At 42.6% G+C, this 17,402-nt stretch overlaps 1 protein-coding gene across 1 annotated transcript in view; it reads left to right on the forward strand.

The window, feature by feature from the left end:
* Positions 1–17,072, forward strand: part of LOC139530526 (MAM domain-containing glycosylphosphatidylinositol anchor protein 1-like) — a 292,852-nt gene extending 275,780 nt beyond the window's left edge. The window contains exons 17-19 of the mRNA XM_071327017.1: positions 1,545–1,675; positions 7,147–7,255; positions 12,093–17,072. Coding sequence (XP_071183118.1) covers positions 1,545–1,675; positions 7,147–7,255; positions 12,093–12,187 — 335 coding nt within the window. The 3' untranslated portion in view covers positions 12,188–17,072. The remainder of the gene's footprint in view (positions 1–1,544; positions 1,676–7,146; positions 7,256–12,092) is intronic.
* Positions 17,073–17,402: the final 330 nt, after the last annotated feature.

Raw genomic sequence — 17,402 nt, forward strand, 5'->3', positions numbered from 1 at the left:
AACAAGACAAAGACGAAACGAAATACTCTTAAACAAACTACAAAAACAACAAACGAAGTAGACAGACCTGGACGACGAACTTACACGTAACGAAGAACGAACGAACAAGTACTGACTACAAACAAAACGAACTCACGATACAGTCCCGTATGGTGCAACAAACACTGACACAGGAAACAACCACCCACAACAAACAGTGTGAAAACACCTACCTTAATATGACTCTCAATCAGAGGAAATGACAACCCCCTGCCTCTAATTGAGAGCCATATCAGGTCACCCTTTAAACCAACATAGAAACAGAAAACATAGACTGCCCATCCAAACTCACGTCCTGACCAGCTAACACATACAAAACTAACAGAAAACAGGTCAGGAACTTGACACTATATCCACAGTAAAACCAGTCCTATATGGATATAACCTGAAAGTCCGCTAAGCAAGGAAGAAGACACTGCTCCAAAACCGCCATAAAAAAGCCAGACTACGGTTTGCAACTGCATATGGGGACAAAGATTGTACTTTTTGGAGAAATGTCCTCTGGTCTGATGAAACAAAAATAGAACTGTTTGGCCATAATGACCATCGTTATGTTTGGAGGAAAAAGGGGGAGGCTTGTAAGCCGAAGAACACCATCCCAACCGGTATAAAATACAGTATATACATATGACATGAGTAATGTTAGATAGGTAAACATTATTAAAATGGCATTGTATAAAGTGACTAGTGATCCATTTATTAAAGTGGCCAGTGATTGGGTCTCAATGTAGGCAGCAGCCTCTCACAAGCTGTTTTACAGTGTCTCGGCTTTGATGCACTTGTACTGAACTCGCCTTCTGGATGGTAGTGGTGTGAACAGGCAGGTTGTTGTCCTTGATTATCTTTTTGGCCTTCCTGTGACATCGGGTGCTAAGTTCGTAATTTTACAATTGTATTCGTATTTACAGACGGCATACAAGTTTGTTATTAAGGCACATGAAAGATGGCATTTCAGAAGAAGAAAATCATTTTGACTAAAAAAAGGTTACGTTCAAATGGCTCTCCTGTGAAGTGGGTGGGGAGCATTAAGCCAGGGAGACAGCCAACCTAACGTATCCATTGAATTACCGCTACTACTTGTGCTTAAGAGAACCCAATATATTATTCAGTCTCAAATCTAGGCAGGGCGCAGAAACAAAGGAAAGTGCTCTCAGCAGAAAAGGAAAATTAACTTCTAATAAACTTACATCTAATAAACTTAGATTGGGGTACAAAACACAACAGTGAAAATAGACAGAAACTGAACACAAGTTTTCTCGAGCATCGCTTGATTTTTCTAGCCTTTTTTTTTCTATTTTCCCTAACCCCTAACCCTAATTGTAACCCTTGCCCTAACTCCTAATTTTAAGATAGCCTTTGTCCTCGTGGGGATGTGGGAAATGTCCCCACAAGGATAGAAGAACAAGACCCCTCACACACACACACACACACACACACAGACACCCAAACCCCCCTCCAAAGCCTCTCAATAAGCTCTGTTCTCCCCTCTCTACCCCAACATGTAGGTACCCTGGACGTGTGGCTGAGGGTGAAGAGCATCGCCTCTGTGGACACTAAGGTCTGGAGCCTGATTGGGAACCAGGGTCCTGACTGGAACCAGGCCAACATCATTGTCAACCCCAGCGGACCCTTCCAGGTAAGGCCGTCCACGAGCATGCCTGGACAAAAATGTACCTTATTGACAAAATATTCCAATGACTGCTTTAGATTCAATCGGCATTCTGGAAAAACATTCATTTGAAAGTTTTCTCGAACTTGAGAGTCGAGAAACTTTCACAGCACATTGTAGGGCGATGACTACTAATGTAAAAAATGAAATCAAAAACAATTCTGACACAAGGTTTGCTCACACGTTATTTGGATAGTCCGGATTGTCCAAATAAAGTTTTACCCAAGGTTTTTACAGGACGCCGATGATTTATGATGAGAATGGGTAATCCACAGAATGTTCAGTGCTTTATTGTACAAAATAAAGTGATTTGTAAACAAAAACAAATACCAAAGATTTGCAAAAATGTAAATATGTTTTACCAAATGCAGTCGTCCTGCCCATCCCTGGTCATGAGTAAGCCTGATATTCCTGGTTGGCACGCTATGGAGGTCCACTCGGCTCCACAGGAGCCTCAGTTGCACTTTACTCCCACTCATCCCTATGGAGGTCAGGCGTGCTGAAGCGCTGACTCAGTGTGCGGTGTGTGTAGTGTGCAGTGATTACCGCTCAGGGCTCCATCTCATCTCCCCAGGTCCCCCGTTTGTGCTGAGTCAAGTCTATATAGCGTGTGTGTGTGTGTGTGCGCGCATGTGTGTGTTTGTGTGTGTATATGTGTGTGTGTGTGTACATCTGTGTTTTATCTGGGTCATTGTAAGAGTTTGGATATACGGCTCTTATGTATGTGTACACATGTGTTTGAATGTGTGTATTTACAGTAGAGGAACATGCACATATTGGTTTGCCAGTCAGCAACCTGCTAGTTGGAATATGGCAGAATACAAACAGAGTAGTCATTCCTTCCGCAAGGCAATCAAGCAGGCAAAACGTCAGTATAGAGACAAAGTTGAGTCGCAATTCACCGGCTCAGACACGAGACGTATGTGGGAGGGTCTACAGACAATCACAGACTACAAAAGAAAAACTAGCCATGTCGCGAACACCTACGTCTTGCTTCCGGACAAGCTAAACACCTTCTCTGCCCACTTTGAGGATAACACAGTGCCAATGACGCGGCCCACTACCTAGAACTGTGGGTTCTCCTTCTCCGTGGCCGATGTGAGTAAGACATTTAAACGTGTTAACCCTAGCAAGGCTGCGGGCCCAGAAGGCATCCCTAGCCGCGTCCTCAGAGCATGTGCAGACCAGCTGGCTGGTGTGTTTACGGACATATTCAGTCTCTCCCTATCCCAGTCTGCTGTCCCCACCATTGTTCCTGTACCCAAGAATACAAAGGTAACTGAACTAAATGAGAGAACTAAATGAGAGACCAGTCAAGGATCATATCACCTCCATCTTACCTGTCACCCTAGACCCACTTCAATTTGCTTACCGCCCCAATATGTCCACAGACGATGCAATCGGCATCACGCTACACACTGCCCTATCCCATCTGGACAAGAGGAATACCTATGTTAGAATGTTGCTCATTGACTATAGCTCAGCATTCAACACTATATTACCCTCCAAGTTCATATTTAAGCTCGAGGCCCTGCGTCCGAACCCCGCCCTGTGCAACTTGGTCCTGGACTTCCTGAGGGGCCACCCCAGGTGGTGAAGGTAGGAAACAACACCTCCACTTCGCTGATCCTCTACACTGGGGCCCCACAAGGGTGCGTGCTCAGCCCTCTCCTGTACTGCTTGTTCACCCACGACTGCATGGCCAAGCACGCCGCCAACTCAATCATCAAGTTTGCAGACGACACAACAGTAGTGGGCTTGATTACCAACAATGACGAGACAGCCTACAGAGAGGAGGTGAGGGCTCTGGGACAGAGAGACTGAAAAACAGTGTATATCTAAATGGCCATCAGACTGTTAAATAGCCATCACTAGCACAGAGAGGCTGCAGCCTATATACACAGACTTAAAATTATTGGCCACTTTAATAAATGGTACACTAGTCACTTTACATATCTTGCATTACTCATCTCATATGTGCAGTTGAAGTCGGAAGTTTACATACACCTTAGCCAAATCCATTTAAACTCAGTTTTTCACAATTCCTGACATTTAATTCTAATTCTAAAATTCCCTGTCTTAGGTCAGTTAGGATCACCACTTTATTTTAAGAATGTGAAATGTCAGAATAATAGTAGAATTATTTATTTTTATTTGGCCATTGGCCCAATAAATTCTAATTGGTCAACCACAGGCTAGGGCTGGGTTATAAACTACATCCTGTCCCTTTGTTCTGTGGAGAGAATCACAGGAGAGAATCATTGGAGAGCATCACTGAGAACAGGGGAGTGATTTGTCCTATTTGAATAAACCAATTTTCTTCCCCCTGATTTGCTTTGTGGTCTGTGTTATTAAAGAAGAACATCAACTGCAAACAATATCAAACATTGGGAATCATTTATCACCCACAACATGCATTCGGATCGATTGCTATGGTCAAGGACTTGGCAAACAATACTACCTAAACCATCTAAACTGGAACAACCATCTCTGTAAAAGGTGCAATAGGTCCAACCCCTTACAGATTAGTGATGAGAGTTCCGAGTCTTTTCTGTGAGCCGACTCATTTTGCTACATTCACGTAAAAGAGTGGCTCCCAAACAGCTCTTAGTTAATGATGCTTCAAAATCGACCTAGAACCAATGTATATCCCAAAAGGTAGGTAGATCGTGAAACGTTGTTCAAATACATTTTGACCTGGCCAAATTATTAGACATTCTCACAATTATAATGCCTTTTCTTTTTTTTACGCAATGAAAAAAAATCAGTACGGTCCAGACGCACTCTCCATGTTATTTATTGTTTCTGCAGTGAGAATTCACCCTCTTTAGAGAATTATTTTGTAACTTATCTGCAGAAACGCCTTGTTTTGAGCTCAAAAAGCAGTGGTAGCAGTATCCAAATGTACGTGTCTCACTGATGGGATTCGGTTCCTGACGTTCATCAAAAAGATGCGTTCAAAAAGAGCTGGTCGTTCGCGAACGACCCTTCACTATTACAGATTGGATTAGTTTAGAAAAGTTGTACCTTTTGTATAGTATAATCAATGAATCAATGTGCATGCAGAAACATCGATACTAGAACATTCTAAAACTCAACCTGCAACACAGCATTCAGGGAGGAATGATAATGAGCACCCTCTCATGTCTTTTTCACTCTGAGAGAGTTAACTGAAATACAACAAAGCCACGCAGTGTTGATCCTACTGTGAATAAAATAACACTTATTTTCGTCGCCGCGTGGTGAAAATGTTAATCCCACTGGTGTTAACCCCACTGGAATCAACACTCAGTTATAACACTCACAACACTTTTTACCTTAACACCAACACTTGCAAATTTCCTGTGCATGCGCGTGTGCAAAGTGTGCATGTATCTGCATGCACACAAGCCTGTGTGTGTGTGTGTGCGCCTGTGGGTGTGTGTCATAGGGAGCTGAGCCAGACTTTAGGGACAGCCCTGTTCTACTGCTACACATGTATCCCCTCCAGCAGGAGAAAACAAAGTGAGGAGAGCATAGTAATTTAGACAGACACGCACACAGCCCCACTTACAGATGTTTACACAAGCTTTCAAAATCTCACACAGATACCCCAATCTTTACAAATATAAACCACACACATCAATAACAACCACACACCACATAGACAAAGGCATACAAACGTGCACAAACACACATGCACACACAGCTTTATAGCTGTTTAATTCATGGGGCCTTGGCAGCTCTCTTTCCATCTCTCTATTTCTCTTCCCTCTCAATCCTCTCCCCCTCTCTTCACACTCATGTCTCTCTCAATCTTCTCCGTTTCACCTCTCTTGCTCTCTCTCTCGTAGCCATAGTGCGTGTGTGTTTATTTGTGTTGGTGCTTGTGTGTGTGCGTGCATGTGTTTCTGTGTGTGTGTGTGTGTCTATTCACAGCCCCTGGTAAGGCTTGTCTGCCCTATAATAAATCAGGCTTGTACTGTCGGCAAGCGTTGGCCTCTGCCTATTAGATGAGGGGATTTACGCGAAAGAGCTATGGAAGTGAACACATGAATAAAAATGAATAGCAAGACCTGGCCGACTAGACACACAAGCACACACACATATGCACACAAGGACAAAGGTGTGTGAGGTGTGTGTGTGTGTTCGTGTGCATTTATAGCGGTGTGACTAATACCATTGAGTATAATTGGACATTGTGTGAATGGGCTCTTTTCCTCGACACCACCTGTCCGCCCACCACGGCCCTTTGGCCAATTAGCCTAGCCACCCCTCCGTCCTTCTTCCCCCTCGCGGACAAGTCAAATGAAGATCCCTCGCAAACGAGTAGACCGTTCACATCTATCAGCGTCTCACCCCTTCACTCCCTCCATCCCTGTCAAAACCTCCTCTCCAGGCATTCTTTATTTATTCAAAGGAGTCCCTCGTTCAAAAGGAGTGTATTCTGGGATCCAATTAGAGAATAGCAGCGAGATAGCCGCGCCGTCCACCTTTCTGCTAAATTGGAAAAAAGAGAGAGTGGTCAGAGAGCTGGTAGTTGATGAGCCCCTGGTCAACTGTGGGCCAAGAGGCTGTGTGGCGTTTTGTCCTGATATGGACGAGTGCGCGTGGCGGGGGTTGTCCTGTGGTGCCTTAATTGCAACCTGTAGGGATGCAACCATAAGAAGCATACACTCACAGCGATGGATAGTTTAAAAATGGACACGCACAGAAATATCGAGGCACTCTAACACACACGAGCCAGAGTATACACTAACACCAATGAGTGCACGTTGCCTCACACTCAATATGCCGCAATCATTCGCCATGGATATGCAGTATCCCTGTTTTGTTTTCTCATTAAGAGAATTAACAATGGATTACCCACCAGTCTGAGGTGAATGCTATTATGGATGAAAGTGTACTCTCCTTGTTGTTGCTGTGGTGGTTGGTGTTGTTTCCTATTTTCTCCAAATGTAATACGCTCTATCTTTGATTAGCTCGGTGCGATGGGGTTTGGGGCTACAACTTTCCACAGTAATTAAGCTGTCAATCAAAACCAATGTCTTCTGGGTAAAAATGGAGAGCCGAACTGAAACTTTTCCTAACAGGTGGCCAGGGTATATAAGCCACTGCCCATTGCTTACGCCACAATATCTGGCCTCGTTTTATTTTAGGACGTTTGTTATTTTTTCAAATGGCTTCATAACATGGCCTTAGAGTAAACTCTGTCACTCTTTTTCATGTTGTTGTAAAGAGAGAAGTGAGGATAGGGTTTTGGAAAGTGACAAAATGTAAAAATAATTATAAAATAAAAACATTATTCTGAGTGGTAAATCACTTGTAGGTCTATGTAATTCTTGGCTGCAATTTGGCACAATACTTTGGTGGTATTGGCAATGCAAGTGGAAGTCCATTTTCTATGGAAAGCCAAGTTATTCTCTTTTTAAAGTCTGTTTTTCTCTTTCCCTGTCCAGGTGGTGTTTCAGGCCATTCGGGGATCGGGCTACGAAGGCGACATTGCCATCGATGATGTATCAGTCACCAAAGGGAAATGCAAGCAGGAGAATTCCGTTTCCAACACAGGTATGTCACAATATTACTGTAGGTGTAGGGGGAAGTTGCCCCTTGACGCAGATCTTAGGTCAGAATCTGTCTATTAATCTCACCAACTCACTAAAGGCAGACACAGTCTATCACATTCTCACCATTACAAACCAAACACAGTATAGGAAGAAACTGTTCAGTTTCACCCAGACATTGTTGAGAGCTTGCCCTTTCAGAGAGGTTGGCCTTTTCCCAAAGCTATACTCTATGATGTATGGTTACTTTGAAAATGTAATATGCAATAAATAAACAGGTGGATGAATTTACAAATTGTTTTAAGATTTGGGGAAACCCGAAAAAGAGGGATAGAAGGGGGGGATATAGTTAACCAGAATGATATTAATGAGGAGAGAGATTTAAGGCGTTAGAGAGAAGGCGAGAGAGCAAGAGATTAAGAAAGACAAAGTGAGGAGGACGAATTGCAGAAGACATGTGGCATAAATAATAGTAATGGGGGGAAGAGCTGCCCCCAATGGGGCAACAAAAGTGTCAGCACTCAACCATAACACTTGTTGGCAATACAACAGAACAGATTAACCGGAATGACATTTAATCTCACAGGTGGCCAAAAAGAACAATCTGAAAGCCACGCCCCTACTAAGCCACACCTCCAGTCTTCTGATCTGACCCAGTGGTGCATAGCTCAGTGACCCAACTGGCTAGTAAAAAAATAACCCAAAGTGTGTTCTGTCCACTATTTACCCATCACTGGGTAGCTTTTAACCTAGCAATTTGTTAGTGTAGCAAGGCACACCCTTCATTGACACTGCTATAGGATTCCTCCATGCTACCCACACCAGACTCCATACAATGGCTTCATACAGCCCTGACCAAAGCACTGACCATAATTGAAAGAGCTCTTCATTGCCAATGAAGGCAGCCACAACTCCACACGATGGCTTCTATTGACAATTATTCACCTCTAAGTGAGAAAGCTCTCACTGTCAATGTATTCTTGTGTCCGTTGACCACCACTGACCACAGTGATTGAATCAAGCCGGCACTAAATTGATGTGAAGCTGCCCCTGACCTCAAGCGCGTTCTGGGAAATAGAGATAGAGAACCATTAACATTTTGTTTGTAAATGAATGGGGGATCTTGGGAAATGGTCAATTATAAAAGATAAAGCTACTGTACTATCACAATATCGAGGGATCAAGTTAGACATACTGTAGACTATAATTTGGGAAAGAAAGTGGTGTGGTACAGTGTTGACATCTGTGTATTTTTACCACTCATGATGGTGCCCACGTTAATATTTTCAACACTTATGGGTGTGCCCAACATAGCTGAAGGCACATGCATTCCCCCACAGATCAACTGTGGAGGTACTATAACTTCGGCGAGACAAGCGGCCTGACTATGCAACACATTACAAACCTCTGTGCATTGGGGCCCTTCCTTACGAAAAGCAACAGGCCAAGACAACCAAAACAAATCAAGAGACATCGGTGGGTCAGTAAATAATTAACGAGAAAACCACTCTACCTCCCCCAAAACACCTAATCTGAGATAGCAGCGAAAGAGACGAGAGCTAGTGGGGAAGAAGGGAGTTATAGCAGGGATCCTAAAGGAATACAGTGAATTATTGATGGAGGGTGTAAACAGGAATCTAGGCTACGCTAGCCCGTGTGGTTGACGCAGTGGTGCAGCTATTTTTTAAATAAATGTTTATTTTACTTGGCAAGTCAGTTCAGAACAAATTCTTATTTACAATGATGGCCTATCCCAGCCAAACCCAGATGACACTGGGCCAATTGTGCACTGCCCTATGGGACTCCCAATCACAGCCAGATGTGATACAGCCTGGATTTCAACCAGGGACTGTATTGACACCTCTTGCACAGAAATGCAGTGCCTTAGACCACTGTGCCGCTCAGGAGCACAGATAGATTAGCTGAGACAGATGAGCTATTATTGGTTAGAGGAGATTGGGTAGAGGAAATATGCAGCCCACACACCTGGGCAACCTGTATGTATAAGCAGACGCAACAATGAAGAATGATATATGTGGGTAAAACAATATAGGTTGGTTTGTTGGACATACAGTAGATTAAGCCTAGTCCTGGACTATGAAACATGTTCAACAGAGATGCTCTATTTATATAGGGCCAGTTTCCAAAACACATAATTTGCCTAGTCCTGGACTAAAGTATATAACTACTGAACAAAAATATAAATGCAACATGTAATGTGTTGGTCCCATGTTGAAGAGGGCGAGGAACGAGATGGAGTCACAATCCATGCCAGGCACACCTGTGAGCTCTGGAACTCCACCTCCGACAGGCAGAGTCAACATACGTCAGGTCGTCGGTTCACCCTGACATTTCCATTCCACTTCTGACAACAGAACTTGACAAACTGCTCACCAGGCACAGCAAGGACCAAGGATGTGTAACTGAAGAGATATACCACAAGTGGACACAGAATACCAACTGGGATGGATCCCGAGGCAAATGTGGCTTACCAGTGAACCTCCGGGTGTTCATCATTAATACTGTGTCTCAGAAGTTTCTGTCCATGACTGATGCAGAGTTAATGAGTACTTGAGGTAACAGAGAAAGTCTGGATATGGACTGCTCTCCCTCATCTGCTTCATCTGACCACTTTGTTATTGACCGAGTCACTGGTGCTTCCTGCTTTAGTTTTTGCTTGTAAACAGGAATTGGGAGGATATAATTATGGTCAGATTTGCCAAATGGAGGGCGAGGGAGAGCTTAGTACGTGTCTCTGTGTATGCAGTAAAGGTGGTCTACAGTTTTTTTCCCCCTCTGGTTTCACATTTAACATGCTGATAGAAATTAGGTAAATCTGATTTGAGTTTCCCTGCATTAAAGTTCCCTGCGTGAGTGTTTTCCTGTTTGCTTACAGCTCATTGAGTGCCAGCATCGGTCTGTGGTGGTATGTAGACAGCTACGAAAAATACAGATAAACTCTCTAGGTAGATAGTGTGGTCTACAGCTTATCATGAGATACTCTACCTCGGGCGAGCAACACCTTGAGACTTCCTTAGATATTGTGCACCAGCTGTTGTTGACAAATATACAATGACCGCCACCCCTTGTATTACCAGAGGCTGCTGTTCTATCCTGCCGATAGAGCGTATAACCCGCCAGCTGTATGTTTTTAATGTCGTCGTTCAGCCACAAATCGGTGAAACATAAGATATGACAGTTTTTAATGTCCCGTTGGTAGGATATACGTGCTTTTAGTTCGTCCCATTTATTTTCCAGTGGTTGTACATTGGCTAACTGTATGGATGGCAAAGGCAGATTAGCCTGTCGTCGCCTGATCCTCACAAGGCACCCCAATCTCCTTCCTCAAAGTCTCAGTTTCTTTCTCTGGCGAATGACGGGGATGAGGGCCTGTTCGGGGGTCTGGAGTAAATCCCTCCCGTCGGACTCATTAAAGAAAAATTCCTCGTCCAATTCAAGGTGAGTTATCGCTGTTCTGATGTCCAGAAGCTCTCCTTTCGATCTTAAGAGACGGTAGCAGCAACATTATGTACAAAATAAGTTACAAACAAAATACCACGGTTGGTTAAGAGCCAATAAAACGGCAGCCATCCTCTCCATTACGCCATTACTGTAAGCAGCCATTACTACACCAAACACAATTCACAAAGTTTTCAGAGTATGAATGCTGATCTGGGATCAGGTCCCTCCTCTCCTTATCTCTATGATCTAAAAGGCAAAACCGATCCTAGATCAGAGCTTTAACTCTAAGACACTAAATACATACAACCCCAGATCTTTAGCCATCGCAGACCCCTACTTAACTTGTTCTCTATGGGAGAGGACGGGAAGAATAAAGAGTTTGATTATGAATACATTGATTTTCTAATCTTTCTAATATAAATCCATATTGATCTCTTAAATACCTGTCTCGCTTTTTATTTATGAAACTCATTCCGCAGACAGCTTGCATGCATAATGCGCTGTTGACTTTGTGTAAGTGCGGTGTGTGTTTGTTTGGTTTTACTATCCAGAAGTTCTCACAGGGATAGTAAAACAAGGATCATTTCTCCAGTCCCCACAAGGAAAAAGGCTTAGGGGTTAGGGTCAGGGTTAAGATTGCGGTAAGGGAAAATAGGATTTTGAATTGGAATCAATTGCTTGGTCCCAATGATAGTAAAACAAACGTGTGTATTTGCATTTGCATGCTATCTGACAAACGGAGAGGAAGGGTTGCAAATGTCTCATGAACTGTAGGTGCTTTGTGATTCCATTTCTTTGAATCTCTATGCTTACTCAGAGTTCCAAAAAAGCAGCATACATACATTTTTATAAAAGCACAGTACATCATCTGTCCTATGAGCTTTGAATTTCCTTCCCAACACAACAGCTATTCTTTGAAAGGGTTTGGTGTAGAGATCTTCATGTCGAACGAGGGGCGAACAGTTTGATGATGACATCAATGGGCAAATTGTCTCTTAGATGCTACCTCAAAGCACTTATGACACGCATCCAATCTCCATTGTGAATCCTGCCTCTGAAGTGATAAAAGGCCTTATTCCCCTCATTCCACTCTCAGGCTTTTAAAGTTCCAGATGTTGTTTTAGTACCGCATCTCCTCACATGTTCTCGCTTCATAACATCTTGGGATTGAGTTGCAATATCTCACAAGACTTTACTTTTAATTTCTCCCACACATTTTTCACATATGGATTACTAGGCGAGATAAAAGTATTGCACAGTAACTAAATGCCAAAAGGCTTCAACTCTTGAACTCTTTACAATCAATGTGACCTGTTGGTTGTGGTCAATAGTCTATTGTGCTCCGACCATTTAGTTTGTTCTGTTTGTGTTTTCCACAGTTCTGATTGGAGGAGCCCCGGTGCTGTGCTCGCACCCATTGGCCGCCTCGCTGACCTTCGCCCTCTGCTCCTATCTACTGCTGCTCTACAGATGATGAGCACAATCATCACCTGTTCACCTGTCCACCTTTCTGTTTTCATCGCCAATCCATCCTTCATATCTCCCATTCCACCCTGGCTAAGCTTGTACGTCTTCTTGTACCACTTCTTCTCTCTCATTCTTCTTTTCCACACTCACACTTTTACAGTCGTACGCTGCTTTTTTCTCCAGTCATACTCATGTCCTTGTGACCTTTGACACCCAATATCCAACCCCTCACAGCAGACACTCACCCGGCTTCACTCTCTCACTCTTCCGTCACCTCCATCTACTCTTTCCCAACCCCGTATTCCTGGGACACAAGTGTCGGACACTCTACCAAAGACGACGAAGGACAAAATAAAAAATATGGGTGGGGGGAGGGGCTGAGGATTATAAGAGAAGGGGTGGTCTCCCCCCCTGTTTTTGAACCCTCCCCCTCGCCTCCTTGGGCTGGGTGCCAGGTAGCTGCCGCATCACGAAGGCAGACTGAGTGACTGACAGAGAAAGAAAGATAGAAAGAAAGAAGCTCCCACTTGCCTCTCCTCTACCAGTCGCTGCAGTAGGACCTGCGTTAGATTGTACGTATACATTTCTCTATATAATATATATTACAAAAGTTTAAATAACATTTAAGTGAAGAAAAACACTCATGGACATGGACGACTTTACAGGCTACGACAAAGCGAAACTAAAGAAGCACAAATGTATACAATCTATTCTTTCTTTTCCAAAGAAGTGTTTTTTGGAAGTATTTTTTACTGCATGAGGCTTTTTTTTTCATATCGGTCAGCGATAAACGGGAACCTCCCACTGGGCAAAAACTGGTTCAATCAATGTTATTTCCACGTCATTTCAACTCCCAAAATCAATGTGATGACATTTAATCAACTTGGAAAACTAATTGGATTAGCAAAAAGTCATCAATGTAAGGGCATTTCGTATTTTTTTTATCCAACTTTTAACCTAAATCCAAAAAGTGGAATTATTTAGTTGATTTCCCGTTTAATTCACATTAGTTGACAACTCAAGCAAATGTAAATTAAAACTATAAGTTGAACTGACATCTATACCCAGTGGGCTTGTTCATACTAAACAAAAATATAAACGCAAAATCAAATCCAAATTTTATTTGTCACATACACGTGTTTTGCAAATGTTATTGTGGGTGTAGCGAAATGCTTGTCTTTCTAGCTCCAACAGTGCAGTATTATCTAAGAAGTAATATCTAACAATTTCACAACAATACGTGCAATACACACCAATCTAAGTAAAGGAATGGAATTAAGAACATATAAATATATGGACGAGCAATGTCAGAGCGGCATAGACTAAGATACAGTGGAATAGAATACATATTAGATGAGTAATGCAAAATATGTAAACATTATTTAAGTGACTAGTGATTTCAAATCTATGTATATAGGGCAGCACCCTCTAATGTGCTAGTGATGGCTATTTAACACTCTGACGGCCTTGAGATAGAAGCTGTTTTTCAGTCACTCGATCCCAGCTTTGATGCATCTGTACTGACCTCGCCTTCTGGATGATAGCGGAGTGAACAGGCAGTGGCTCGGGTGGTTATTGTCCTTGATGATGTTTTTGGCTTTCTGTGACATCAGGTGCTGTTGGTGTCCTGAAGGGCAGGTAGTTTGCTGCGGTGATGCATTGGGCAGACCGCACCACCCTCTGGAGAGCCCTGCGGTTGTTGGCGGTGATACAGCCTGACAGGATGCTCTCAATTGTGCATCTATAAAAGTCTGTTAGGGTTTTTTACTCAGCCTCCTGAGGTAGAAGAGGCGCTGCTGCGCCTTCTTCAGCACACTGTCTGTGCGGGTGGACCATTTCAGTTTGTCAGTGACGTGTACTCCCAGGAACTTGAAGCTTTCCACCTTCTCCACTGCGGTCCTGTCGATGTGGATGGGAGGGTGCTCCCTTTGTTCTTCCCTGAAGTCCACAACCAGCACCTTTGTTTTGTTGACAATTGGTGGGAGGTTATTTTCCTTGCACCACACTCCCAGGGCCCTCACCTCCTCCCTGTAGGCTGTCTTGTCATTGTTGGTAATCAAACCTGGAATCACTGGGGGGGGTCAGGTGTCAACTCAGTCTGTGTCCAATGTGGTGTTTACTCAGAACTAGGAAACTCTGAAATATCAAACTTGCAAATTCGAGGGTAGAACGGTGCTTTATTTACCACTTTGGAAGCTCATTATGAATGGTTTAGCACATGTTCAGTCCCAAGTTTCTTTCAGAGTTTGCTATAATTCTGGTAGCACGTGAATGCAGCTTACTGGCTTGCCGACTACCCATCTCCCATCAATTTATCCTGTCAGCTGTGCATTTCTTATGAAGCGTCGACCATTTGTTAACTCACAACCATATTTAATGTATATTTACAACTATCTGTAGGTATAGGCAGGAGATATGCCAGGTGGAAATGCCTGACTCAGGACAGAAAAATGATGCATCGGAATCAGATGCAACTGAAAAATATTGAGCAAACTACTTCATCATATGATTTTAAATGATAACAGAACATTAGGACATTTTAACTAATATTCTATGTGACAATGTTTTTGACCCCAAAGAATTTAGAGACTTTGTGCAATTGATGATGATTCATTTGTGGTTTCTACACACATCTATTTGGCAATTATGGATATGACAGCAAATTTCAACAACAAAAAATATACTTTTTTCCTTCTTTTTTTTAAAGAAACTAAGCCCATAATATCAAGCTAAATCAATTTGAGACCACACACGTTCCTATCCATGGTCTTGTGCTTTACTAGAAAATGAATGGACATTGTCTTTCACACTCATGAGTTCTACCATAATCATCTATGTGTAGCTAAGCACGTACAGTATGTGTAACATTTCTGTTAGTTGCAACACACCAAGCATTTGAGACACACGATGTGTCCTGGATCCTACTTTAACTATAGTATGCTTCTGTATTCGGGAGAGTGTAGGAGGGTCCACTTCAGAATATATTTACAGTATACTGCAGAAACATTGCTGACACTGATTACAGTTGAGTAACCTGCATCGAAATTCTCAGGGCCTATACTGATAATGTTAAATACACAATGGAAGAAAGGGTACAGCACAGAGATGGATAACTATAAGCCTTGGACTAGGTTTTATGGTATATTTTTAATCTTTGTGTCTTCTGTGTTCTCTATTATAGAATATTTCTCAACGTTAAAACTGATGTAAATGCAGGTGAATTCCTTGGTAATAAAATTAATATGTGGGTAGGAATACTATGAAATGGGCAAAAACTCTGAAATAAGGGCAAGTACACTTTTTGGGGGATAATAAGTATGAACAGATATTATATTTATTGTTTTCATGTTTAAGGTGCCTCCATTGATCAGTAATTGGTATTAATATTAAGGCATTTTTATTTAATGGCCTCTCTTTCCAAACCTCCTACATGAATTGTGCACATAACTGATCAATGTTCAGTTTTCTGTAAGTTTTAGACATTGACAAATGTTACTAACCCTAAAACTTAGGTTTTCTTTACTGTCCATTCACCAGATCAATTGGAAATTAAACTAGCCTGCATACTCCAAATGAAACCATGAAATGCCTGAAAGTGAGTCTATTTTGTGTTGGCAAATAAGATAGTGCATTCAGAAAGCCCCTTTTTCCACATTTTGTTACGTTACAGCCTTATTTTGAAATGGTTTATAAATAAATCCCTCAACAAACGACACACAATAGCCCATAATGACAAAGAAAACGGAAATATCACATTTACATATGTTTTCAGACCCTTTACTCAGTACTTTGTTGAAGCACCTTTGGCAGCAATTACAGCCTTGAGTGTTCTTGGGTATGACGCTACAAGCTTGGCACACCTGTATTTGGGGCTCTTCTCCCATTCATCTCTGCAGATCCTCTCAAGCTCTGTCAGGTTGGATGGGGTGCGTCACTGCACAGCTATTTTCAGGTCTCTCCAGAGATGTTCGAATGGGTTCAAGTCCGGGCTTGTCCCGAGTGGCTTTTGTCCCGAAGTCACTCCTGTGTTGTCTTGGCTGTGGGCTTAGGGTCGTTGTCCTGTTGGAAGGTGAACCTTCGCCCCAGTCTGAGGTCCTGAGCGTTCTGGAGCAGATTTCATCAAGTATCTCTCTGTACTTTGCTCCGTTCATCTTTTCCTCGATCCTGACTAGTCTCCCAGTCCCTGCCACTGAAAAACATCATGATTCTGCCACCACCATGTTTTACCGTAGGGATGGTGCCAGGTTTCCTCCAGACGTGACGCTTGGCATTCAGGCCAAATAGTTCAATCTTGGTTTCATCAGACCAGAGAATCTTGTTTCTCATGATCTGAGAGTCCTTTGGGTGCCTTTTGGCACTGCATAGTTCTGCAGAGGTGGTTGTCCTTCTGGAATGTTCTCCCATCTTCACAGAGGAACTCTGGAGCTCTGTCAGAGTGGCCATCGGGTTCTTGGTCACCTCGCTGACCAAGGCCCTTCTCCCCTGATTGCAGTCTCAAGGATGATCATTGGAAACAGGATGCACCTAAGCTCAATTTAGAGTCTCATAGCAAACAATCTGAATACTTATGTAAATAAGATATTTCTGTTTTGAATTTTTAATAAATGAGCTGACATTTCTAAAAACCTGTTTTCACTTTGTCATTATGGGGTATTGTGTGTCGATTGATGAGGGAAATTATTTTTAATCCATTTTAAAATAAGGCTGTAATGTAACTAAATGGGTAAAAGGTCAAGGGGTCTGAACACTTTCCGAATGCACTGTATATCCAATTGTAGGTCATTTTAAATCTATTCATTTGTGTCCAGAAATTAGTGGTCTGAGGTATAATTAAACGTGTTGCTCTTCATGCACTTTAATGTGAAATTAAATGACACAAAATGTGCCCTGTATGCCATTTGATGCTCATTATGTACTAATGCTAGTTTTTTTATACTTGATTGTGACACCACCCCCCATTAGCTGAGGTAGTTCTAAAATGTACACCGTACCGTATATTAAGGAGTGGCTTAATCAATACATTCCTCTAGGATACAACATAGCATTTACAAGAAAGGATGTCAGTTCACTGCTATAGTCCCTTAGGGTTGCACATTACAGGAACCTTTCCCAAAATTCCCAGGTTTTTCAGGAATTGCGGTTGGAGGACTCCCAGTTCCCTCCCTGCTTATTCACTCCTGATTCCGGGAATTCTCCAACCAGGATTTCTGAAAAGAGGGGGA

Source organism: Salvelinus alpinus, chromosome 9 (assembly GCF_045679555.1).
Source record: "Salvelinus alpinus chromosome 9, SLU_Salpinus.1, whole genome shotgun sequence".
NCBI classification, from domain to species: Eukaryota; Metazoa; Chordata; class Actinopteri; order Salmoniformes; family Salmonidae; genus Salvelinus; species Salvelinus alpinus.